The 26482-nt window shown below is 35.4% G+C and overlaps 1 protein-coding gene across 4 annotated transcripts in view; it reads left to right on the forward strand.

Moving 5' to 3' along the window:
• Positions 1-14745: 14745 nt before the first annotated feature.
• ZC2HC1A (zinc finger C2HC-type containing 1A) overlaps positions 14746-26482 on the forward strand; it is a 131801-nt gene continuing 120064 nt past the window's right edge. Inside the window, exon 1 of one of the 4 annotated variants that reach the window (XM_056824130.1) lies at positions 14746-15056. In XM_056824130.1, the coding sequence (XP_056680108.1) occupies positions 15007-15056 (50 nt within the window). In that variant the 5' untranslated portion in view covers positions 14746-15006. The remainder of the gene's footprint in view (positions 15057-26482) is intronic. The other 3 variants (XM_056824131.1, XM_056824133.1, XM_056824132.1) reach the window with 3 other exon arrangements.

The following is a 26482-nucleotide window of genomic DNA, read 5'->3' on the forward strand; positions in this document are numbered from 1 at the left end:
GTCAAAAAGCATTTATGTCAATAAGTATTCCTTAAGCACACAATTACAAGATTCAGCAGGTACAAGAAATAATTTCTTTCACATCTATGAACAAAAAGCATTTCTAAGCATTAACCGTGTGCCAAAGCACTGTTTTAAGTGCTAAAAGGACAAATACAAAGCAAGAACGCCTTTAAGAAAGTTATTTCTAATACAGAATACAGCTCATTGAAGCCAAGTAGTGACAAGGAAGGGTGATTGTGGTGTGGGAGTTCCCAAAGATGGTGAGTGGAACAATAATAGGATGGGGGGCAGGACAGCAAATGGCTGAGGTTAAGATGAGGCAGCAGTGGACCCCAAGGAACTCAAGGCTCTATCACCTAGCTCTTCCTAGACCTTATATTCTAGTTTGGAGCGTGAAGCAGCAGAGACAGGTCTATATGATGCATGATTTATGTCCTTTCAGTGTAAGTGCACAGGCATATATAGGTATCTAATCTAAGGTTCTTGGATTCTTTGGTGAGAGGAAGAAAAGTGATTTCAGCAGCCATGCCGTCAGGGGTTCTGTCAGTGTTCTAGTTCCAAAAGGATCTAATGACTTGTGTTCTTATAGTACATGATGCTTCCAGCCTGACTCTTTCAAAGCTGGAATTTAATTTAATCGTGGAATTGCTAAGACCACTCAACAGATATGAATAGCATCAAACCTTTAGTGACCAGGCTAGACTATATTCTACCCAGATATAGATTGTTTTTAGCTCACTCAGAGCTATAACTAGGATAGGGCTAATTGAGCTGTAACAAGAAATTAAAAAAAAATACAACATTCCTCTCCCCAGTGTAGTAGGAAATATGCTCTCCCCTCTGCATGGTCCCTGGAGAAGTTGGGCTCAAACTTACAGTTCTTGCTACAAGATATTCTGCCCCCATCACCACCTTGATGTAGAAGAGGTACTTCCTGGCTCTGGGAGGGATGCTCTCCCTACCAAGCTTACTTCTGAGTGTAGTATAGCCAGCTGTCATGTCACTCTCCTGCTCAGATGCACTAGCTCTTTCCTGAGCTGTCTCAATAATGATAATGATGATGATGAAAATGATTTTTATGGTGTGTGTATATGGTGCTTACTCTATGTTAAGTACTTTATACACCTCATATAATCCTCATGACAACATTGGGAAGGAGGTATTATTATTATTATTATTCCCATTTTACAGTTGAGATAACTGAGGCAAAGGCAAAAATTAAGTTATTTGCCCAGTCACACAGCCAGTAAGTGTTGGAGGTCAGATATGAACTTGTCTTCCTAACTTTGGACCTAGATGCTTATCCACTTCACAAAGCTACCCTGCCAAGATGGTTTCTAGTAAGGGCTGCCTTCTTAGCCAACTTGAGTGTTCTGGTGACTGGCAGAGTCTGCTTTTGGTCCCAGCCTCAAGACCCTGATGACACTTTCACTTTTTAAAGTGTAAGGGGGAAAAGGTTTTTAGAAAAGGTTGGACTGGATTATTTAAGAATAGGGTCGCCAGGAATTTTTATGAAATTCCCAAAAAGGATTTATTTGAAATTTATTTACAAAATATAGAAAGAGTGAAGTAAGAAAATCAGAAAGAGGATAAGGTAAGATGTTTAGCCTGAGCACTAAGTAATTTGCTCCCAGCCCTGGCTCAACCCGGACAGGGAGAGTTAGTTCTTAGCTGGAGAGGCCTTGGCAAAGCCTAGGACCTGGAGATGTCTCTCCCAAGAGGTAGGTCTCTCCTGAGGTTGATCTCTTCAACATATCCAGGAAAGGAGTCAGCTTTTCACTCATCACGTGTCAGTCCAAAGGGAGAGATTTAAGAACAGTCGCACTAAGTCTCAGGTCCAGTAAGCAGATTCTTCACCAGCCTCCAACTCAAACTCAGAACTCCAGAAGAAGCCAAAGTCCTCTCTGAAGATCTCAGACAAAGATCTAAGACAAAACTCTCATGAATCTCAGATGCATTTCCTCCACAGGAAGTTGTAACTCCCTTTTAAAGACACTTTCTTTCACATCACTTCTTGTGCCTTCCTCCAATTTTTATGTCTACCAATCACAGTTGAACTGCCCAGGATTGCCCAGAGGGTAGTCAGTTTAATTCTGATTTGTGACTCACTATTGCACACATGGGTCACAGATGTTCCCACTAAATGTTTAAGTGGGATTTTTACACTTTTGGTGATTAAATCTAAAAATGGGCAGGGGAGTTAATTTAATTTTCAAAATCAGGGAGAATTAATTAATTTAATTATCACAATCAAGGGTGAGTTATATTTAATATTCACACAAGGCTCACAAAGTTCTACTCTGTTACATCTCTGGGTGCTCATTCGTTGAAGATAAAGAAAGAATAACTTCAGAAACAAGAAACAGAAATATCTTGTATTCACAGACAGACACATGGAGGTCTAGTGGGGTAGGATTCTCTCACCCAACAATTCTTAACAGTCCTTGCCTCACTCAATGCTTTGGGAGAAAGATTGATTATTCTCAAAACTTTTGTATACAAAGGCCCTTTTTGCTCAGCAGCTGACTAAAAGTATCTTGTGTCACCACAAGAGAAGGTGTCAGAAACATTTCAGAAGATACTTGAATGTACTCTGAAGTAGAGAGAAGGACTCCTTCATTATATACCTGGAAATAGGCTCACCAATTCTCCAAATGGGTAAGAAGAGTTGGAGACAAAGGTTTTAATCCAGAAATAAAATACAGGAATATTATACAAAGAAAGAAGGAGTTCAGGACTGGATCATCTGGGAGGGGCTGATGTGAAGATCATTCCAGCCATTGGGCTTGACTACCTGGGATACAATGGGAGAAGCTTCTAAGACAAAAGGGTACTCCATATTTGATCATTGGGAACTTTCAAAGTCTAAGAACAGATCAGTCTGGGACACCTGCTTCAGGCAAGTTCCCAAACAAACTCCAAAAGACCCAACACAAAGCACTTAAAGCTGTTAAGACCATCTGCCCTGTTTGAAGAAGGAGGGAATAGGGTAACCTTGTAAGAGAAATGGATGGGGTTTGGGGGAACCATCTTTTAGATATTAGATTTTAGATATTAGATATTAGAAAAAAAACGCTTAAAAATGACTCTTAATAACTTGAGAATAATATACTAATTTCACTCCACATAGTGCGGAAAGGGAGAAAGACCTTTCTTTTGGAAGGGTGATTGAAAGTGGTAGAAGTAAAATGTTATCAATAACTGCTAGATGGGACCAAAGAAGGTCCTGGAGAGAAACTGGACTTTTTTTGTCACCCAAACACAGTACTTGACCCATAGTACCTACTTAATAAATGCATGTTGCCTAATTAACAAAAGAGATGAAAATGTGTTGACTATTCTCTTAGCGTGCCACCTGGAGAAGTCTTATAAAAGAGAAATAATGCTCCCTCAGAAGAAATTCCAGCAGCAGAAGATGGCAACAAGCTCAGTTGAAATAGAGCAAATGATTGCAGATTACAGTCAGTAAATAATGATTTACTAAGTACTATTAATTGGGTTTGGGGGAGTCTCACAGTTTGCTCCTATCTCTTGAGAAATTGCCTTGGGAGAAGTCCCAGACTGACCTAATCTCTGACTAAACAATAAACTTTAAAGTACTTAATAATTCCAGTTCAGTGAGGACTAGTAGATATAATAAATTCTTAAGTACCCTTTTTGTCTTAGAAATTTCTCCCATTGTATCAGAGACCTCTCCCAGATAGCCCAGCCCCTGGTTTGAAGCATCCTTTTGTATCCATTGCAATTTAGGACACTCCCTAATATCCCAGCCTCCAGCTATAGCCTCTTTCCCAAGACTGCTTATAACCAGTCAGTGTATGTTTTCTGTCCTTAATTCCTCAAAAGGTGTGTAAGACCCCTATGTTCTATTATTCTTTGGAAAATCATCTTTGGCAGTGAATTTCCCAGAGATACTGTCCCCACAATCTCATAGCTTTGGTTCTGAGTGGTATTAAGTACTTAAGTACCAAATATTAATGACTGTCTTTTATCCTGATTAAAGATTTGTTTTTATGACTACTTTAGTGATTCCGTGTTTTTCAAAGTTGACATAAATGGAGGCCCCAGCAAGATTCAGAGTTAGGGCTGCCCAATTCACCTGCTAGCTGACTACAGGCATGTGGTACCCACAGGAACCCATTGAGTTCCAGTCCAGACTCAACTTAGCAGGCTGGCTGGATAAGTGGAAACTCTCAAACAATAAACTCAATCTCATGAATTTGGGGAAAGTGAATCTCTCTTTAATCAGGGGTTACTGGGTGAGGATGGTTTCATATAGATCCAAGTGATTCCCCTGTGGGGGACTGGGTCAGAGTACCATGTACCTGTAGGGGTTTGGATCATGGGTATGGAGAAAATTGGCCTAACAAAAAGTTTACAACTCTGACCTTAAGCATTTTTGGTCAAAATGGAATTCAGTTTCAGGCTAGCTGTGCAAACGTCATACTTATGTATGTGGGGTTTTTGTGTGTGTGTGTGTGTATGTTTTGTGTATGTATGTGAGTGAAGCAGCATCTCTCCCTTACTTTTACTCTATTGGAAGAAGGAGTGGGGTTGGTGTGGTTCAGATTAGATAAAATAGCAGTGAGAAAGAACCTGTGTGTAGAGATGGCTGAAACTTTTAACAGGAAGCTGAGCTGGAGTATTGGAGCCTAGGTTATTAAACTAGAGTGTTTAATCAAAGTTTTGGTAACTGCCTTGGATCAATTAAAATAGAGGAAAGTTCCTCATGGCATGAAATGTTGTAACTTAATGCTTTTAATGTTTGTAAATTCTTGGTGAAAAAGTTTCTCATAGAGGCTTGAGGACTTAAGTTCTGTATTTCTTCTATATTACTTCTGAAATCTGTCTATATTATATTTCTAATGTATTTCCCAGATGGACTTCTCTAATAATAACCTTAAAGGCTTGTGATTTACATATTAGCCACTAATGTCTAAAGTTGTACTGACAGTTGATTCCTCCCCAAAACCTAGTTAACAGTGTCTATTATGTTTCCAGCACCATTCTAAATGCCAGAAATACTATCAAAATATTAACTGTGAAAATAACTGTGGAGCAAAATCTGACTTAAAATCAGAGGAATTTATAGAGAGAAAAAAGTTAAGCATGCATGTGGGACTAAGTTTCTCCCAGAATAAGAAACCACACACTGAGGAGGCTGGGAGCAGGACTTTTAAAGGTTAAAACTATAAGCTAGAAGGGGTGATGGGCTCCTGATCAACTTGGGAAGATGTTGGAATGTCTAAACAGGAGCAGGGAATTAGGAACTCCTTTACATATCAGCACCAAATGTTGCTTTGTATATCAGCTGTTCGAGGGAAGATGTCTGCAAACATTATGACTTTCATTAAAAATCTAGTTGGGCATTTTCTGTTTAATTATTCTCATCAGGGTAGCCAAGAGCTTCTATAGCTGGATTTAGCTGAGGGAAGAGGTGAGGATTCATGATGATCATACTTTACATTATTATAATTCAAATATCCACAGTGGTTGCACCATATTATATTTCAAATATCTACAGTTAACAATAATAATTCATTTCTAAGAGATAAAGCTATATGAGATAACAACTATAAGAAAACACTAAAAGTGTCGGTAGTCTGAAGGGTGTTTCCTTTGCCACTAGTATTAGAATTCATGGAAAATTTTATATCTTTGTCTGGAGTTGGGAGGGGGTTGAGTCAGAAATGATGAGAAGCAACATGATACAGTAGAAAGAGAATTGGTTTACTATATATGATAACAGGTTATCGAGTCACATAACCATGTGTGGGTAGGAATTATTATTATCCTCATTTTATATGTGAGAAAATTGAAGCTGAGAGGTCTTTCTAGCTCAGCTATTTCTCCCAAGTGTATCTATTATAAGTCATAATGTTTCTGGGCCTCAGTTTCCACATTTGCAAAATGAAAGTTTGCACGAATTTAGGGTTAGGGTTAGGAATACTGTCTCTTGACATTAAACTATAAGTTGCAGAGAAATTGCTGATTTGCTCTGATAGAATGAATATCCTCATTTGGGAGTTCCTTATACCAATGAAATCACAAGTTTAGTTCTTAAACCTATTTTTTGCTATTTTCCTTGCTATTTTCTCCTAATTAATTTTTCCCATTTGGTTTATTGTTTCTGCCTAATCTGTTGGTAAAGAATGTGCTGTAGGATGTTCATGCTATATATGCATAACTGTAATTATCCCAAAATTCCTACACTGTGCTTAGGGAATAAAGGGTTCATGTAAGAACTATAGAAAATTTGCCCTGAAACATAAGATTAAATAAAATAGAGCATACTACCATAGCTACAATATTATAAGTGGTACATACAAGCCTGAGATGAAAATTCTCACTATAAAAGCTTAAAATAGGTCTTTCTAGCAACCTAAAACTACAACCAGGAATTGAAATATTAGGGTCCAGCTGAATTTAGCCAAACATCATTGACTGACAGAGAGCACAAATAGAATGTAGGAAAAAAAACAGCCAGTAATTATAACTTTTTGAATGTCAATGGAATGGATTCATCCATAAGAAGGAAACAAATAGTAGAATGTATCAAAAACTAAAACCCAACAAAATGTTATTTTACAAGAAAAACATTTAAAAATGAGAAATTCTCACAGATTAAAACTATAGGCCTGGGATAGAATAATCTTTACTTTAGCTGATACAAAAAAGCAGGTTTAACAATGATGATTTCAGACAAAGTTAAAGCTAAAATAGATTTAAATAAAAGAGATAAATGAGAAAACCATATTATGTTAAAAGGTACCATAGGTAATACAGCATGATCAATACTCAACCTATATGCACCAAATGTTATAGCATCCAAATTTTAAAGGAAAAGTTAAATGAGTTAAAGTAGAAAGAGATAGCAAAAGAGAAGTAGTGGGGCATTTCAACCTTCCCCTCTCAGAACTAGATAAATATAACTAGAAAATGAATAGGAAAGAAGCCAAGGAAATGAATAGAATCTTACAAAAGCCAATGATAGATATTTGGAGAACTATACAAGAAGGGAATTTATCTTTTTCCTCCATGGTACATACTACCTTTATAATAATTACTATATATCAGGGCAGAAAAGCTGAAATATTAAATATATCCTTTTCAGACCATGATGCAATAAAAATTTTATGTAATAATCAACCATAGAAACACACAGTAAAAATTAATTGTAGATTAAATAACTCATCTTTAAGAATGATTGGTTTGAAAAACAATTCATAGAAACAATGAATAATTTTATTTAAGAGAATGATAATAATGAGATAACATATCAAAACCTATGAGATACAGCAAAAATAGTAATTAGAAGAAAATTTATATCTCTAAATGCTTATGTCAATAAAATAAAGACCAGATCAGTGAATCAGGAATGCAATTTTTAAAAACTAGAAGATTAAATCAAAGCAATTATTGGGAATTATTTTCTTCAATTATATACCAACAAATTTAAGAATGTAAATAAAATGGAAGAATACCTTTTAAAAAATGGAAACTGCCTAGACTATCAGAAGAGGAAACAGAATACCTAAAATATCTATTTTAGAAAAAGAAAACCAACAATCCATAAATGAACTCCCAAAGGAAAAAGCATCAGAATCAGATGAATTTGTAAATTATTTCTATCAAACATTTAAATATTAGCTAATTCCAATACTTAATAATTTGAAATAAAAGAGAGTCCAACTAAATTGTTTTTATGAAACAAATATGATGCTGATACCTAAATTAGGAAAAAGAAAAACAGAAAAAAATTTAGAACTTATTTCATTAATGAATATGGATGCAAAAATCCTAAAGTAATAGCTAAGAGACTACAATATATTATAAAAATTATTCATTGTTATCAAATAGGACTTATATCAGGAATGCAGGCAATGGTTTAATATAAAGAAAACTTTCAACATAATCAATTATATCAATGATGAAAAACATATAATTATATCAATACATGCAGAAAAGGCTTTTGACAAAATACAATACTCATCCCTATTAAAAACACTTGAAAGCATAGGTATAAATGGATTTTTTCCCTTAAAAAATACAAAGAATGTAACTAAATCCATCAGCAAATATTATTCTTAATGAGGATGACCTAGAAGTCTTCCTAATAAGACCAGAAGTGAAATAAGAATGGTCATTATTACCAATATTATTGTATTAGATGTTACAAGACTATTATACTAAAAATGCAGACAATAGCAATTTAAGAGAAGAAAAAGAACTGAAGGAATCAGAATGGGCAAAGTGGTAATAAAACTATCTCCTTTTGCAGATGATATCATGGTATATGGGGAAAATCCTAGAGACTCATCTAAAAAGTTAGTTGAAAGCATCAGTAATTTTAGCAAAGTAGCAGTGTATAAAATAGAACCACATAACTCATCAGAATTTCTAAATATCATCAAAATCCTATAAGAAGAGACAAAAAGAGATATCCCATTTAAAATAACCATAGGGAGAATAAAATACCTGCAAGTATACCTGAACTACATGAACATAATTGCTAAACACTTTTTACATAAATAAAGTCATATTTGAATTAATGGACAAATATTCATTGTTCATGGGTGAACAGAACCAATATCATTAAAAATGGCAAACTTACCAAAACTAAGTACTATCCCAATTAAAGTACCAAAAACTTTTCTTAGTAAGCCAGAAAAAAATAATAATCAAATTTATTTGGAAGAAAAGGTCAAGAATATAGAAGGAATTCATGGAAAAAATGTAGAGGTTGAGCAGTATCAGATTATATTGTAATTATATATTATATTATAAAGCAGTAATTATGAAAACTATCTGGTATAAGGATCAGTGGAACAGAAAGAAATACAACAAATAGTAATATGAGATTATAGCAACTTTGTATATGACAAAAATTAAGTTTTGGGGAAAAGAATTCACTATTTGGTAAAATTGTTGCAAAAATCAGAAAGGTGTTTGACAGAAACTAGGTATAGACCAACATTTTACCCTGTTTACTAAGATAAGCTGAAAATGCATATATGGCCTAGACATAAAGGGAGATATCATAAGCAAATTAGAAGAAGAAGGATCATATTACCTATCAGATTTATGGATAGGAAAGGAATTTGTGAATAAACAAAAGAGAGATAATTTTGAGTTGTAAAATGGATTTCAATTACTTCATATTAGAAAGTTTTTATACAGATAAAACCAATATAGCCAACATTAGACAGAAAGCAGAAAATTGGGGAAAGAATTTTTTATAGACAATTTCTCAGGGAGAAGTCTCATCTCAACAACATAAAGAACTATGTCAAATTCATAAGAATATGATCCTTTCTCCAAATGATAAATGGTCAAAAAATATGAACAGACCATTTTGAATAAAGAAATCAAATCATATAGGCATATGAAAAATGTTCTAAATAATTACTAATTAGACAGATGCAAATTAAAATAACTGAGATAATATTTTATACTATCAGGTTAGCTAAAATAATGAATGAGCAAAATGATAAATGTTGGAATGGATGTGGGAAAATGGGGACACTGTTGGTGGAACTGTGAAATGATCCAAGCAGTTTGGAAAGCAATCTGGAATTATGCTCAAAAGAGTTATAAAACTGTGTACGCCCTTATCCCCCACAATATCACTGTTGGGTGTGTTTCCTAAGGAGATCAGGAAAAAAAAAAAGAACTTATATGTTCTAAAATATTTATAGCAGCTTTATGGTGGTAAATAACTGGAAATTGATGGGATGTCCATCAATTGAGAAATAACTGAGCAAGTTGGGGCATATAATTGTGATTTAATTTTTAAGAAAAGAATTTTACTTAGTGAAAGTTTTAAAGTCAATTTGCCCTATAGTAAAATAAAACTGCATTAAGAATTGTACAAATGTCTAAATCATTTGTGAAATTCAAGACATTTTAAAATAATTAAATCTTTCACAAATTTCAAATATCACAGTAAACACACACACACACACACACACACACACATATAATCTAAGACCAGTTCTATTACTTCTTTAGATCTTGATTTCATTATCTACAAAATGCAGAATTTGTACTAGATAATTTCAAAGGTTTCTACATCTGAAAACTTGCTGATTTTGTTTCTAGAAATTGTGATAATATTAAGCAATATGTATCTGCCTCCTGGTGGCCATCTTTAGTTCTGTAAGTAGATATAATTTCTATTTCTTGTTCTCAAATTTTTCTGATAAACTTAGACAAAGTTCTTCATATATGTTTTGTATTGGTCAGAGAATTTAAAAAGCAAACAGTGTCAACCAACAGGTGCATTATATCACTATAACTTTAATGGATCATCCATCAAGTAGTCATTCCCAGTACAATGCTGTACACAACCCATCTATGCCTTCTCAGTCCTATGAAACTCTTGTTCATGTTCTCCCATAAATCTTCCACAGACAGTACATTTGGTGTGTGTATGTGTGTGAATTTCTTCCAGGGAGAGTACTTTCAATATTACTACAATCTCCCTTTTATTATACTGGATTATCTGTCAATATATATCAGCTAATTTGAGTCCCAATGACTCTTCTCACCCACAATAAGAAATCACTTAATAAGTTTGACCTTAGTGTTAGAAGTCATCTAGTTCAACATATTCCTGACTCCTATTATGATTTCCAAGAAGTGGTCAGGTGGTGGCAGGATAACTTATTACCTAACCCATGAATTAGCCCTCTATTTTTGGAATACTTACTTTCCCTTGAAGTAAGCTGAAGTCTTCTTCTCTATATATTCTCCATATTAATCTCATCTCTTCCTTCTGAAGTCAAGGAAAATAAAAATAATCTATTTTCTACTTGAAGCCCTTTCAAATATTAATGCCTAACAAGCCACAAGTATCACCTGTTGCCCCTTTGCCTATTGTTCAGAAACTCATTTTGCTTCTCTCTCACTGGCTTTTAAAGGTCTGGTTGATCAGATAGATCTGCTTTAATTAGAAGACTTAAAAGTATTATTTCTCTTAGAGCAAATTAGTGTTGAATATTGGGGTGATTTCTTTAGAAAAAAATATTACCTCTTCTAGATTTTTGAAGCAAATACATTAAAAAGAAAAGGACTTTAAAAATTCTAATTTAAAAAATATGCTCTAAGGTTTATAAAATGTTTGAATGCAGATATTAGAGAAGCATTAGCAACCTAGTAGACAGGTTAGGATAATTAAATGGATTATATAACGAATATCCTGACCATATTCTTACGAGTGTATTGCTCAGGAGTTGGATTGTCTGTTCTCTAAAGTTTTTGAGTCTCCATTCTGGGATGTCCCCTACTTACTGTTAATTGCCATTGTTTAATGCCTTGGCTTCAGCTTTCTTTCCAACATTTTATTTTACCAATTACCTATAATAACAATTTTTAATTTATTTTTTTCTGAAACTGCGAGATCCAAATCATCCCTCCCCCTCCAAGAAATGTAAGCAATTGTATCTGGGTTATACATGCATTATCATGTTAAACATATGTCCATAATGGTCACTGTTATAAGATAATATTCAGATGAAACCAAAACCCCAAAATAAAAATACAAATAAACTAAAGTGAAAAATTGTTTGCTTTGGTCTTCATTCTGACCATCTCTTGCTCTGGAAGTGGATAGCATTCTTTGTCATAAGTTCTACAGAATTGACCTGAATCTTTGTATTGCTGAGAGTAGCCAAGTCTAAAAGTTGATCATTTTACAGTATTACTGTAACTATGTACAATGTTCTCCTGGTTCTGCTTAATTCACTCTGCATCGGTTCATGTAGGTATCTTCCAGCTTTTTTCTGAAATCATCCTGTCAGCATTTCTTATAGCACAAGAGTCTTCCATCAAAATCATAAACTTCAGTTTATTCAGCTATTCTCCAGTGGACAGACCTCCTTAATTTCCAATTCTTTATCACCTTTTGAAAAAAAAAAAGCTTCTACCAATATTTCTGTATAAATAGGTCCTTTTTCAAACCTTTTTTCCCTCTTTGAGATATAGATTTAATAGTGACATTACTGGATCAAAGGGTATGCACAGTTTTATAGACCTTTGGGCATAGTTCAAAATTGTCCTTGAGAAAAGTTGGATCAGTTCACTACTCCACCAACAACTCTTTAATGTCCAAATTTTGCCACATCTCTTCCAACATTTATAATTTTCCTTTACTGTCATATTGTCCAACCTGATAGGAGTGAGGTGGTACCACAGAGTTGCTTTAACTTGCATTACTCTAATTAAGACTGATTTAGAACAATTTTTCATATGATTTTTGATGACTTTTATTTCTTCATCTGAAAACTGCATGTTCACATATTTTGACAATTTGTCAACCAGGAAATGATTTGTATTCTTATAAATTTGACTTGGTTCTCTACATATTTGAGAAATTAGACCTTTAATCAGAGAAAACTGATACAAAATTTTTTCCCAGTTTTGTTGTTTCCATTCTAATCTTGGTTACATTTCTTGGTTTCAGTTAAACAATTAACATCAATTAGCTTTTACAAGCTAGCACTTCCTCCCTCTGTGCTTTGGGATAACACTTTGGGATAATGTGGGTGGGTGGGGGGAAGGGACTCACCGACAGCTTGAAATTGCAATCTGGGCATGTGAACTTGAAAACCTTTGCCAAAGCTGCCCTATACCATCTTGGTCCCTGAAGAGAGTAAACTCGCTTAATTTGGTTTCTACATAGCAAATTAAGTTCCAAAAACAGAATGTCTGATAGGCAGATAAGTCTACAAATTTATTACTACTGAATTGGGTCAACCAAGACATTTAGGACTTCAATCCTCACAGTCTAGCTTCCAGCAAATCCCAATAGAGACTCTAGATCCCATATTGTGGTGATTATCCTTTTTGACCTTTTAGAGAGTCATAGCACAGTGCCCAACACATAATAGGCACTTAATAAATGCTTATTGATTTATCAATTGAGGTCCAATCTCCTTTACTTACAATAGGGAGGAATAAATGTAGAGGAAAAGGACAGAGACTGTCCTTTACTGGTGGGTCACACACTGGCACCAGATGTGAAGGACCAGAGGCTTGTCCCCTTCATTATTGTTTCTCTCATTGGGATCAAAAAACAGATAAACAGACAGATTCTTACCTAGAACCTTTTAAATTCATTCAATAAGACCACAGACAAGTCACTATACTTCTCGGTGTCCCGAGTGGGCAGCATATTAAGAAGAAAAATTTCTACAGTGGGATTTCCTTGTACTAATGAAATCACAGGTTCATACACAAAAAGAAAAACAGAAGCTTTGAGATATTCTTTCTGAATAAAGACCCTATTTGTTTTCAAGTAAAACCTTCTAAGTAGTTTCAAACATGTTCTGATATGAAAACCACATTAGTTACTATATTTACTATAATGTAAATGCCATAGATGCTACTAAAATGCTAATTTCCTGATGGATAATTAATAAAATTATTCCAAGTAGTTGCCTAATTTGCTCCTCTAATAAAAGAAATAGAAATAACACTAAAATATTAGACTTCATTTTGTGAATAGGAATGTAATTGTTGCCTATGGACATCATATTGGCACTGTGTAGAAATTTATTTTTTATCTTGAATCATGTTCAGACAGAATGTAAAAATGTGTTTATGGCATGAATATGACCAAGCCTTAAATTTGACTTTTTTTTCAAAATGGTGTTTGTGAAATGAAGTGCAGCAAAGGAAAAGAGTCTATAGTTCATCTTTTGGTGAGTTTATAGCACTTAGGTCATGAAAATTAAGTGGAAACTTAAATAAAGGCCAGTGAAGAGAAAACTAGTGTCAGAGTCAGAAGGGCTAAGTGGCCAAGTCATGCTTCTGACATAAATGGTCATGTGACTTCAAACCCCCTAGACAACTACATGAATTTTATAGAACAGTTGCCTGTTGTCACTGGAAGGGAAATTTCTTCACCAAGAATTCTTCATATTGGCAATTTTCAAAATGTGGTTTGTGGACCCCTTAGGGCTCCCTGAGTCTCTTTCAGAGGGTCCTTGTGGTCAAAACTGTTTTCAAAATAACATTGGGACATTATTTATATATTAAAATACTTCTTACTTTTCCAACTACATGTATGAGGATGGATTTTCTTCTTATTCTTCAATCAAATTGAATTCAGAAGCAGATATGAGAATCCAGTGACTTTAATTAAACCAGATATTTAAAGATATTTGCAAAAATCTCTAAACCAATACTACTTACTCATTATTAGCTTTTTTTATTTTAGAAAATATAATTATTTTGATAAAAATATACCAGTCCTATTAACATGTTATGGGTTTTTCATTATTTTTAATGAATATTTTTAAATTTATCAATTTTAATCTCTAATACAATTAATATTGATAGCTAGAACCCACACCAACAAAAGCTTTTTGAGGTCTTCCCAAAAAAGTTAAATGGAAAAGGAATTTTCTGTGATTAAATGCCTTTTCTGAGAAAAAGGCAGCAAAGATGCTACACTTTGGCTGTCCTAAGAACAAACAAATGAATGACGACACTATATGAGACTTGTATGTTTTGAAATAACAGATTAACTAATCTGGCCAAAGTTTTCTGTCATTTTCTAGGTAAATAAATTAGTGAGTCAATTGGAAATGTATAATAAAAGTGCATTAACACATCTATTTTAAAACCTCTTTATTAGTCTCTATAGTATAGCACTTTTTAAACCAGAGTCCTAGAGAGAATACAGATAATGTAACTATATCTTTAAGAATCAAATGGAATATTGAGAAAAGTACTAGGATATGACAGTTTGTATTCAGTTGAAAATGACTTGCTATGAAATGCTTCTCTGGAGTTATGTGAGTGTTTTATATTAGATCTATGAGGATATATAATCTATTATGTATAGAAGACAAAAAGATAGGAAGTGAAGAGCAATTTCTTCCTTGTCAAATGCTTATGATAATTGCAATGTCATAAAGAATTTTTTTAAGAAGAATTCTATGAAGAGTGGGAGAAATTAACAGTTTACAGAGTATTCTGGAAAAATTATTTTCTGTGATGGCTGGCCATAGAGAGGACAAAGAATTGTTTCCTGACTATCATGTCAGGTAAGGAAATTTCACATTTGCTGCTCATTCTTCATAAGAATGTGACAATCTTAAGAGACCTTAATCAAAATCTGTGGTAAATTTAATAATGAAAGTATGTTTCTGGGAGTGAAGAAAATCATCTACTGCTAAGATGAATGCCTACGTGACTGTGGCTGACAATTATTCTCATGACCAAAATAGTGCAGATCATTACATGGTTTTGCTTTATTATTTATTTCAGTTGTCAGTTAATTATACTTGAGTAACTACTATTGACAATGAAAGTTTCTTTGTTTTCAGAATACTATCTAAAAATTGGGTAAGGGCCCAAGCCAACTAATTACTTAATTATTTAAAGATAAAAAATACAACTTAATAAATAACAAACTCTACACTCATTCCTCTGGAATGTCTTGGGGCTTGAGAAGTAAAATTAATCAACTAATCACTTGGAATGCTGAGAAGTACTCTATAGGTGAGGTTGGTCAAACTCCATAATAATTTGCTATAGTAGGTTCTTAGATTGATGGCATATAAAGCCTTTCCTTTCTCCTTTTTCCACAATTGCTAATAGCTTCTCCTGCTCTACTTACCTATTTACATCTTGTATCTTCCAGAAGAATATTAGCTCCTTGATGGCAGGGGCTATTTTTTTTTTAATTTTGTGTCTTTAACACTTGGCACATAACAGGCACTTAAATAAAAAGGCTTATTGAATTGAATTAAATCAATTACTTCAAAATTTCAGAAACAGAATTTCAGTGATAATACTATTTTATGGCAGATTACAAAAATTTCCCAGTGGAGGTGAGAATCTGGGAGCTGTTTAAATGATGAAAAAGTAAAGTATGGTACATATTTTATAGATAATGCTACAAGGAAGTGTGTCCCAGGTATAGATTATGACTTGGTGGAGATAATTGAGGTTATTCTAGTCTTTAATTTCCACCAATAGATAGTATATGGCTCCTAGATTAAGGAAGACCCATATGGCTATCTAGGAAGCATCTTGTTCCATGCTTTTTGTGGCACTCAAAATGGTCTGGTTTTTACTTATTGAAAACAAATTAGTGATGGCAATTTCTGTGGCTTTTAGTGTCAACAGTTGGTTTGGACAGAGTTGTATTTTTAGATTTAACCACCGGAAAATAATATTGTTTTAATGCAGTTGCCAGGAATTCATGATCTCCTTCATTACCTCCATTGCCATGTCCATCCATCTAGTTTTGCAGTCCATGAAATATGTTGGTAATCACAATACTCCATCAGATAGGCTAGCTATGACTAGTTCTTACTTGTCACTGAACTTATCCTATGCCTTACCCAAAGAGAAGAAACTGGATACTGCTTTGCTGCTGAAATAGCTTCTCTTTTTCAAATACTTACGTCAATGCTTGGGTTTAGAGCCTTTGAAAAGTCTTGAATCTGCACACATTGCACATATCAACATTCCAGAGAAAGAGGGCACAGAGGGATAGATTTCTACTCATCACAAAAATCCAAGGACTTGAATTGAGTTGACTTCTATTCCTAACAAACCCACATGTGGCGATATGTTGCTGGGATTCAAAACAGTCTGGCTATTCTTAACAAGATTTAAACTTGTATCCCAGCTGCCCCACAGTTGTCTGCTGTTGTTAAAAGAAATGACACCTCTTGGCATCTTCCAGTCCTAGTATACATATGAAAATCAAGTCAATGAACAGGATCCAAGGTCATCCCTTTTTTGCAACTTATAATAGAGCTAGAGGGCAGTCTGATGTACTGGTCTTAATATTGCTTTTGACTGTGGCCTTTATTAAGAATCACCACAAGAAGAAAAAATTATATCATATAAGAAGAAAAATAAATAACTGGAAATAGTAGGATTTGGGCAGGAAATCTCTATTCCAAGGACTACATATAGATGCAGCTCTAGTGGAGAAAGTGACCAAGGTCTTACACTGCCCAAGAAACTGGCTGCTTCAAAAGATCTGCTATCCTCATGTTGTGGGGAGCTTGAGATAAACCCCAGGTTCAGGACAGGCACCCTTTGAAAGAATGCAAGACTCCAAACTTAGCTTAAAAATAAAGAGAAATTTATTAAGTTGGTATAAATGTTGAAAGGTCTGGAGACACTGCCTCCTAGAGGAGGTGGATTCTGCGTTTTTTATATGCTTTTGACAACAGTTGCTATGTGACTAGAGAAGGGATGAAGATGGTATGAGGTTGGGCAGACATGGAAGATGTTTGTTACCTGATTGGGGCTAGAGTGATGTTTTGTGTCCCAAACACACAGGAGTTGGCTGGGCATAGTTTAGGGGGCAAAGTAGATGTCCTTAATTACAACCTGATGATATCAAAGCATAACTGGGAGATATATAGCTGTGTCCATCTCAAAATCTAATGAAGAATCCAAGGGGAATATTTCTATGGGAAGTCTTTCCTTATTGTGAGTCTCTGATGCCCAGAGTCTTTCCTCAGCAGTACAAGAATGCAAGGAAGGGAAGGAATTTTCCTATTCTCTGTTTGACCTGAAATGCTTCTGGAGTATGGGGTGTCTAAAGAGAAACCCAGGGTCCCATGCCACCCACAGTACTGTATAAATTGTATAAAAGGCATGCAAGGCAATTTTAGTGATTCAAGAATTGTACCTTGACATAAATGTCAGAGCTAATCTTCTATAGGTCAGGTCAACTATACCAGTTGTCAGGAACAGTGTGAGGGGAGGTCCAAGGTCTTGAAGAAGTCACATTGTATTCATTCCTATTCTTCAGACACCTTTTTATCCAGGTGACATAAAAGGAATATGGAAAACAGTCTCAAAGGGAAGAAGTAACCCCCCAAAACACATTCAGACTGAGAGTAGGAAAGTCAGGCAATGTGCCCCAAATAGGATGATTGTATGAATAAAAGATCCTCAGGTCTTTTTCAACACCTTCTGAAACTCTGCTGTTTCACTGAATCATTCATCAATAAAACCATCTGGTCCTAAAGCCTTGCAGGGTGCGCCCCCTGGAGTTAAAGGACCCATACTGATTATCCCACTGTGCCAAGAATGGCTCTGTGAGGAACTACAGTAACATTTGCAAATGTATCTTTATCTAACAGTCTACTAAAGTCAGAGTGAATGATTCCTCAGGGCTTATCCACACGTTGATTGTTTTTGTCCTTTGAGACCAAGAAACATTAATAATAATAATAATAATAATAATAATAATAATCCTTCAAATATCCCTTCCTTTTTTCTGACCCTGGTAATCTTATTCTTCCAGTTCAGAAGCCACAATCTCCATGGATCTTCCATGATTGAAATGCTCCCCCATCTTTCATGTACTTTGTGTGTGTATCTTTTTGACTCTGTGCATTGTGTCATACTCATGTATATGCTTTATCTCCTCAATTGAACTTTAATGTCCTTGTAAGTAAGGACTATATTGCTGGCTTTGGTGTGTCCTTCACACATTTTAACATAGCATTTTAAAATTTTATTAATTTTAAAGTATTTTTCCAAGGTTATAGGATTCATGTTGTCTCCCTCCCCTCTTCCCTCTCCCTCCTGGACCTGACAAGCAATTCTCTGGGTATTATCACATGTATTATCACTCAAACATATTTCCATATTATTCAATCTTGTAATAGTGTAGTTTTTTAAAACCAAAATCTCAAATCATATACCCAAACAAACAAGTGATAAACCATATAACATAGCATTTTAAAATAATTTATTAAATTAAATTTTAAAAAGGAGTCATGCCCCTACATAAGTCTTCGATTATCTAGCCTAAATATCATTAGCTTCTTAAACTCTAAAATGTGTTTCCCTTCCAAGAAGAGTCCAAACCATACAAGGTATGTGTTCCGAGAACTTCCCAGAGAGGAGGAAAAGTTGTTTGTGCTTTTGTTTGTGTTTGTGTTTGCTATTCATAAGGTATTATGAGGTCTTAACGTGTTTGAGTCTTTGTTTTTGTTTTGCTTTATTTATGGAATCCTGGTAAACCTTTTGGGTTTAATATGTATGTATTCCTGTAGGATGAAATAGAGCCTTTCCTATGTAAATATATAAATTGTTACCTTGAATATTTTTATAGGAACTGGGGGCCCTTTACTCACCTGAATGGGAGCAACAATGAACTATATATAGTTTTCTATGTATCTATTGATTTCGCAAAGAAATCTGAAGACAAAATAAGTCAAATAGTGTAATTCTTGGGATTACTCCCAAGACCGAACCCTATATGTGTAAATCCAGAGACTGGGATGTTGAATCATGGGTCATATCTGATAAGGGCTGCATTTTGGAGAATTATCTGAAAACACTTTCTTGGGATTTGGTATCTCACTCTTTTTCCTTTGGTCATTTTTTTTTAATGTTTAGACATCTATACTCTGGGGGAGGAAATCAGTTATTCATTACCCAAACTGAGGAAGTGTCATGATTTCAAAGGAGTCATAGAGATTTGTCAAAGGCATGAAGTATCTATAGACTATGCCTGATTTTATAAGAAATCATATATTTTAAACTCAAACTGTTAAAAAAAATAAACCATGATGAATTTTATCAAACCACAACATTTATGTTTATTTTTATTTAACCACTGTATCCCATTGTAACCTGGGCTTGTCTGAGGATGCCCAGTTTGCCTAACACTGAGATTGCAATTTCCTCTGCCAAGTGGGTGGGAGTAGCCTCTGTTGCCTGCTGGGCTGCCTGTGTCTTAAAACCAATGAGACACAATCGGTTGCTCTTTTCTCTCTCTCTCTTTCTGTCCTTTTTTCCTCTTTTTTTCCTGCTGCATCTAAAGGGTGATGGTCTATGCACAGCCTGGACACAGCAGATAAGAGTGACTGAAAAGAGAGAAAAAATGACTGACTGGCTCAGTCTCACTGATTTTAAAGATGCAGAGAGACTATCAAAGGAGGCTATTCCCACCTATGTGGCAAGGGACCTGTATGGTCTCCATACACAACAAACTGGGCATATTCAGACAAGGCTAGGTTACATTCTGTAAGCAGTATTGCAGGAATTGACACTAAAAGAGATTCACTTAGAAAAACAGAGAATAATTCATGGAATGTTCACAATGCATTAAATAACCAATTCTTTTTTGTTCTTGATAGTGTGGTAGTGGAAAGAATGATCAAATTAGAATAAGAAGGCATGGGTTCAATGCTGACATCTGCTAGTTACAACTTGTGTGATCTTTGGCAAGTCATTTCAATTCTAGAGCCTTAGTTCTCCCAACTGTAAATCAAAGAGATTGAACTAGAGAACATTTAAGGTCCTAAATTGAATTCCTGTCATTGGTTATCATAGTACTGATAATGATGGAATGGGGTAGCTAGTTGGTGCAACGGATAGTGTGCCAGGCCTGGAATCAGGAAGACCTGAATTCAAATCCAACTTCACACACTTACTAGTTGAGTGACTGTTTAAGTTATTTAATGCTGTTGGCTTCAGTTTCCTCATCTGTAAAATGAACTAGAGAAGGAAATGACAAACTACCCCAGAAACTTTATCAAGAAAAACCTGAAATGGGGTCACAAAGAGTTTGACACAATTGAAAATGACTGGAAACAATGATGGAATAGAAAGGAGATTGAAATGGGTCACATAATTTCTTTGGTATAGAGAAGTCCTAGGTGGGAAAAAAAATCTCACTTTACTAATAAAAATTGTAGAGAATTTCCTAGAATACTGGCTGGTTATGTGACTATAAGGGCTATAAGGATCACAGATAAAGGAGACTGAAATGGGTCATTTTCCTGGGACACGGGGCTCTTCTGGGCTTTCCCCCCCCCCTTATTTTTCCTGTGAAAAGTATGATATTTCCAATTCTAGTCATGCAATCTGTCTTCCTTGTTGCCCCTCCCATTAATCCTGAACTAAATCTAACTATAGATGGTTAAATGATTTGCCTACAGTCTTGCACCTAGAGTAGTAGGATTTGAACCAGGTCTTTCTAATTCCAAGTCCAATGCTCTATTATTACCCCAAATGGTTCAGAGTTGCAAGGTGTAAGGAAGTATATGACAATATATGAACCTGAGGTTTGAACCCTGTTTGAGATTTCAGGTAGAATCAGAAAAGGGCCATGCTGGACACCTAAATGGTTCAATGGATAAAGAGTCAGGTCTGAAAACAGGAAGTCATGGGTTCAAATCTGAGCTCAGACACTTCCTAAACATATGATCCTGGACATATCATGTGACCCTAGTTGCCTAGTTCTTATCACCATTCTGTTTTGGAACCAATACTTAGTATTGTTTCTTACAGAAAATTAAGGATTTTTTTAAATAGGAAAAAGAAAGGGACCATGCACTAAAGGCACTGGAGATTATGGGGGGGGGGGGGATTGAAATTCTAACAGTATAATTATAATAATTCCACTGGGAAAGAAAAGGAAAACACATTCAAAGAAAGCAATGTGCCTATAGAGAGAGATTATAAACTAGAAAAATACAAGAGAATGGGCATATAACCATCCTAAATACAAATGAATGTCACAGACTTTTAAATGTTATCAAAAACTATAAAGTGATTTGGGGTTTGAGGGAATTCCTACTGAAATTTAAAAAAAAAGATTTTGTCTTTGATTTTGTTTCAAGTTACATTGATAGCAAGAAGATGAACAAGGAAGGAAAAGTACACTGCTTTGAGCAAAGGATATAATATGAACCACACTCCAAGTTTCATTCACTTTATTTTTTTTAAATCCTTACCTTCCTCTCATTTGTATTGGCTCGAAGGGAGAAAATCAGTAAGGGCTAGGCAATGGGGGTTAAGTGACTTGCCCAGGTTCACACAGCTAGGAAGCATCTGAGACCAGATTTTAACCTAGGAACTCCCATCTCCAAATCTGGCTCTCTATCCACTGAACCACCTAACTGCCCCCACTTCATTTATTCTCAAGCCAGCCTGTATCCTTCATCAGTCTTTTCATAGGACGTCATAGGATTTAGAACTGGAAGAGAGAGTGGATATTATTTTGTCTAAACAACTTATTTTATAGATGTAGAAACTGAGGTCCAGAGATGTTTAGTGATTTGCCCAGTGTTGCACAGATTATTAGTGATAGAACCAGGATATAAACTCAGGAACACAGACTCTAGGTCCAATGTTCTTTCCACAGTGTTATCTTCTCTTGTTTCCAAACAGCTCTTACTTCTTTCACTTATTTACTATGCCAAGCTCCAAACATTTGCCTTTATTGTAAACTTTCTTTTGCTTTTGCATCTGGGTTCCCTCACTTTTCAGATGAAAGAACTGGGGTCCATGTAAGTATCAGAGAATGGATTTGAATCTCCAGGGTCCATGTTCTTATTTATTACTTTCTTGTATTATCCTCTAAATATAATTATTCTTTAAGGACTTCTTGGCCCTGTGTTCTTATATTCTTTTTTTTTACCTTCTGTCTTAGAATCCATACTAAATATTAGTTCCCAGTTAGGAAACTGGGGTTAAATGACTATGTTCTGTTATTCAAAGGATTATGTGTAAAAGTCAGCTGCAAGACCATGAAGTGGGAAGGATTCTATATATGTGTACTATATAATATAACTACAAGACTTGACCATGCCTGAGGACATGAGTCTTCTCCCTTCTTCACCCAATTCAATAAAGAGTAGTACCCAAAGACCCAGTGGCATACATCTAGAAATGCAGCAAAAATACCATCTTGCTTCTTCACCAATTAAAATACTGGGAATTAGATATACCCCAAATCAAACCATATTATAAACCACCAACCATCAAAACAATCTTGTACTAGCTAAGAAATAGAGTAGTGGACCAATGAACTAGATTAGGCATCCAAAATATAGTAGTGAATGGCCATAGTAACCTAGTGTTTGACAACCCCAAAGAGCCAAGCTTTTGGAAGAGGAACTCATTATTCAACAAAAATTACTGGGAAAACTGGGAAAACAATATTGCAGAAACAAGGACAGAATGATACCATATACAATGTAAAGTCAAAATGGATGCATAATTTAGAAATAAAGGGTGATATCAGAAACAAATTAGGAGAGCATAGAGTATTTTACCTGTCAGATCTATGGATAAGAAAAGAATTTCTGTCCAAACAAGATATAGAGAACATTATGAGATGTAAAATAAATAACTCTGGTTAGAGTAAACTTAAAGGGTTTTGCACAAACAAAACCAATGCAACTGAGATTAAAAGAGAAAAAATACTGGAAAATACTATAGTAAATGTCTCTGACAAAGGCCTCATTCCTCAAATATGTAGAAAATTGAGTCAAATTTATATGTATATAAAGCATTCCCCAATTAGCATATGGTCAAAGAATATGAACAGGCAATTGTCAGATGAAGAAACTAAAATTATCTTTAGTTTTGTGGAAAAAAGTCCCCAAATCACTAGAAAAATCACAATTAGAAAAATACAAATTAAAACAACTTTAATGGACCACCTCATACCTATCAGATTAGCTAATATGACAAAAAAAAAGGAAAATGATTAATGTTGGAGAAGATGTTGAAAAATTAGGACACTAATCCATTGTTGATAGAATTGGGAATCAATCCAACCATTGTTGTTGGTGTTTTTTTTAATCCTTACCTTCCACCTTAGAATCAATACTATTTATTGGTTCCAAGGCAGAAGAGTGGCAAGGGTTAGGCAATGGGGCTTAGGTGACTTGCCCAGGGTCACATGTTAGGGGTAAAATTTAGGGTTGTTGACTGAATATATGATATTAGTGGTTGCCAGGGATTAAAATTTAATCCCAATGAAATACTCAAGTCAGTTTGGGATTTTATGGTGGTTTAATTACAATAGATGGAAGAAATTAAGAAGAAGGAAAAGAATGAAAGGATATAAGATTTTCTCTGACCTGGCCTAAGCCAAGGGGATTCAGAGGCCTCAGCCAAGGGGCCTTCTCAAAAAATTAATCTAGCTTGGTTTCCAGCCACGAGGCCTCCTCCAAGATGAGGGGCCTCCTCGGAGGATAGTGCCTTTAGGAGGTCAAGGAAAGTCAGGTTTGTCACTCAACAAGACTGATTCAGGGAAGACACCTCACCTAAACCATGCTTACAGAGCTCCTCCCAGTCACTCCACTGCCAAGGCCACAAGCCTGCCAAACACCAGAGAGCAATCATGGAAAGTGACGAGAAATATATAGGCAGTTCTTTACATCACTTCCTGTGTCTCACATGTACCAATGGTGGGTTAAGCTTGGCTTAGCATAGCCCAGGGGGTCAGTCAATTGTTTCTGATTTATCATTTGCTAGCACATGATGGTCATAGGCTATCCTCCCTTACAGTTAATCCTTAAGTTGAGGTGCATACATTCCTTGTTTGCTAAAATGCTAAAGACTAAGCACAGTGGAGTAATTATAAAATTCACACACACAGCTAGGAAGTGTCTGAGGTCAGATTTGAACCTAGGACTTCCCATCTCTAGGCCTGGCTCTCAATCCACTGAGCCACCCAATTGCCCACCCCTCCCCCAACCATTCTGAAGAATAATTTGGAACCACTCTTTGATCCAGCAATACCACTACTAGGTATATATTCCAAAGAGATCAAAGATAAGAGAAAAGGACCTACTTATATACAAATATTTATAGCAGATCTTTGTGTGTGTGTTGGCAAAAAATTGGAAACTGAAGGTATGCCCATCAATTGGGGAATGACTGAACAAGTTGTGAAGACTGTTGTACCATAATAAATGGCAAAGAGGACCATCACAAAAAAACCTGAAAAGACTTGTATGAAGTGATGCAAAGTGAAGTGAGCAGAACAAGGAGAATGTAATAATAACAGCAGCAATGTACAATGAACAGCTGTGAATTGCAACCATTATCAGCAGTGCAAGGGGTGCAGGATAACTTTCATGAAGAAAAAGACTATCCAAAGTCATAGAAGACATCAACAGAGTCTAGATGCAGATTGAAGGATACTATTCTTCATGTTTTTTCTCCATGAATTTTTCTCTAGTATGATACATATCTTCTTTCACAAGATGATTAACATTGAAATAGGTATTGTATGATAACACATATATTACCTGTATCATCTGTCATTTGGGGGAGAGTGGAGAGATGGGAGGGAGAGAGAATATGATTTACAAAAAGTTAAAAACTCTTAAAATGTCAAAATTTCAAAAATAAAAATAAAACATTGTATAGAGTATTTAGACAGGGCAAAGGAAGGAAATGAGCAATATGTTAACATTTACTGTGTACAAGGCATTATTCAAAACACTTTTACAAGTACCATCTCATTTGATCCTCACAACAGTTCTGCAAGACAAGTGTTATTATTATTATTTCCCTCATTTTACAGTTAAATAAACTGAAACAAGTTAAAGGAATTCAAGAACACTTCCCTCTCACTCCTATCACCCACTTTCCTTTTCTTTTTTTTCTAATTTATTTTTTTTTATTAATATATTTTATTTGATCATTTCCAAGCATTATTCGTTAAAGACATAGATCATTTTCTTTTCCTCCCCCCCCACCCCCCATAGCCGACGCGTAAGTCCACTGGGCATTAGATGTTTTCTTGATTTGAACTCATTGCTTTGTTGATAGTATTTGCATTAGAGTGTTCATTTAGAGTCTATCCTCTGTCATGTCCCCTCAACCTCTGTATTCAGGCAGTTGCTTTTTCTCGGTGTTTCCACTCCCATAGTTTATCCTTTGCTTATGAATGGTGTTTTTTTCTCCTGGGTCCCTGCAAGTTGTTCAGGGACATTACACCGCCACTAATGGAGAAGTCCATTACGTTCGATTATACCACAGTGTATTAGTCTCTGTGTACAATGTTCTCCTGGTTCTGCTCCTCTCGCTCTGCATCACTTCCTGGAGGTTGTTCCAGTTTCCATGGAACTCCTCCACTTTATTATTCCTTTTAGCACAATAGTATTCCATCACCAACATATACCACAGTTTGTTCAGCCATTCCCCAATTGATGGGCATCCCCTCATTTTCCAGTTTTGGGCCACCACAAAGAGCGCAGCTATGAATATTTTTGTACAAGTCTTTGTGTCCATTATCTCTTTGGGGTACAGACCCAGCAGTGCTATGGCTGGGTCAAAGGGTAGATATTCTTTTAGCACCCTTTGGGCATAGTTCCAAATTGCCCTCCAGAATGGTTGGATCAGTTCACAGCTCCACCAGCAATGAATTAATGTCCCTATTTTGCCACATCCCCTCCAGCATTCATTACTTTCCTTTGCTGTTATGTTAGCCAATCTGCTAGGTGTGAGGTGATACCTCAGAGTTGTTTTGATTTGCATCTCTCTGATTATAAGAGATGTAGAACACTTCTTCATGTGCTTGTTAATAGTTTTGATTTCTTTATCTGAGAACTGCCTATCCATGTCCCTTGCCCATTTATCAATTGGAGAATGGCTTGATTTTTTGTACAATTGATTTAGCTCATTATAAATATGAGTAATTAAACCTTTGTCAGAGGTTTCTATGAAGATTTTT

Source organism: Monodelphis domestica, chromosome 3, assembly GCF_027887165.1.
Source record: "Monodelphis domestica isolate mMonDom1 chromosome 3, mMonDom1.pri, whole genome shotgun sequence".
In the NCBI taxonomy this organism is placed as follows: Eukaryota; Metazoa; Chordata; class Mammalia; order Didelphimorphia; family Didelphidae; genus Monodelphis; species Monodelphis domestica.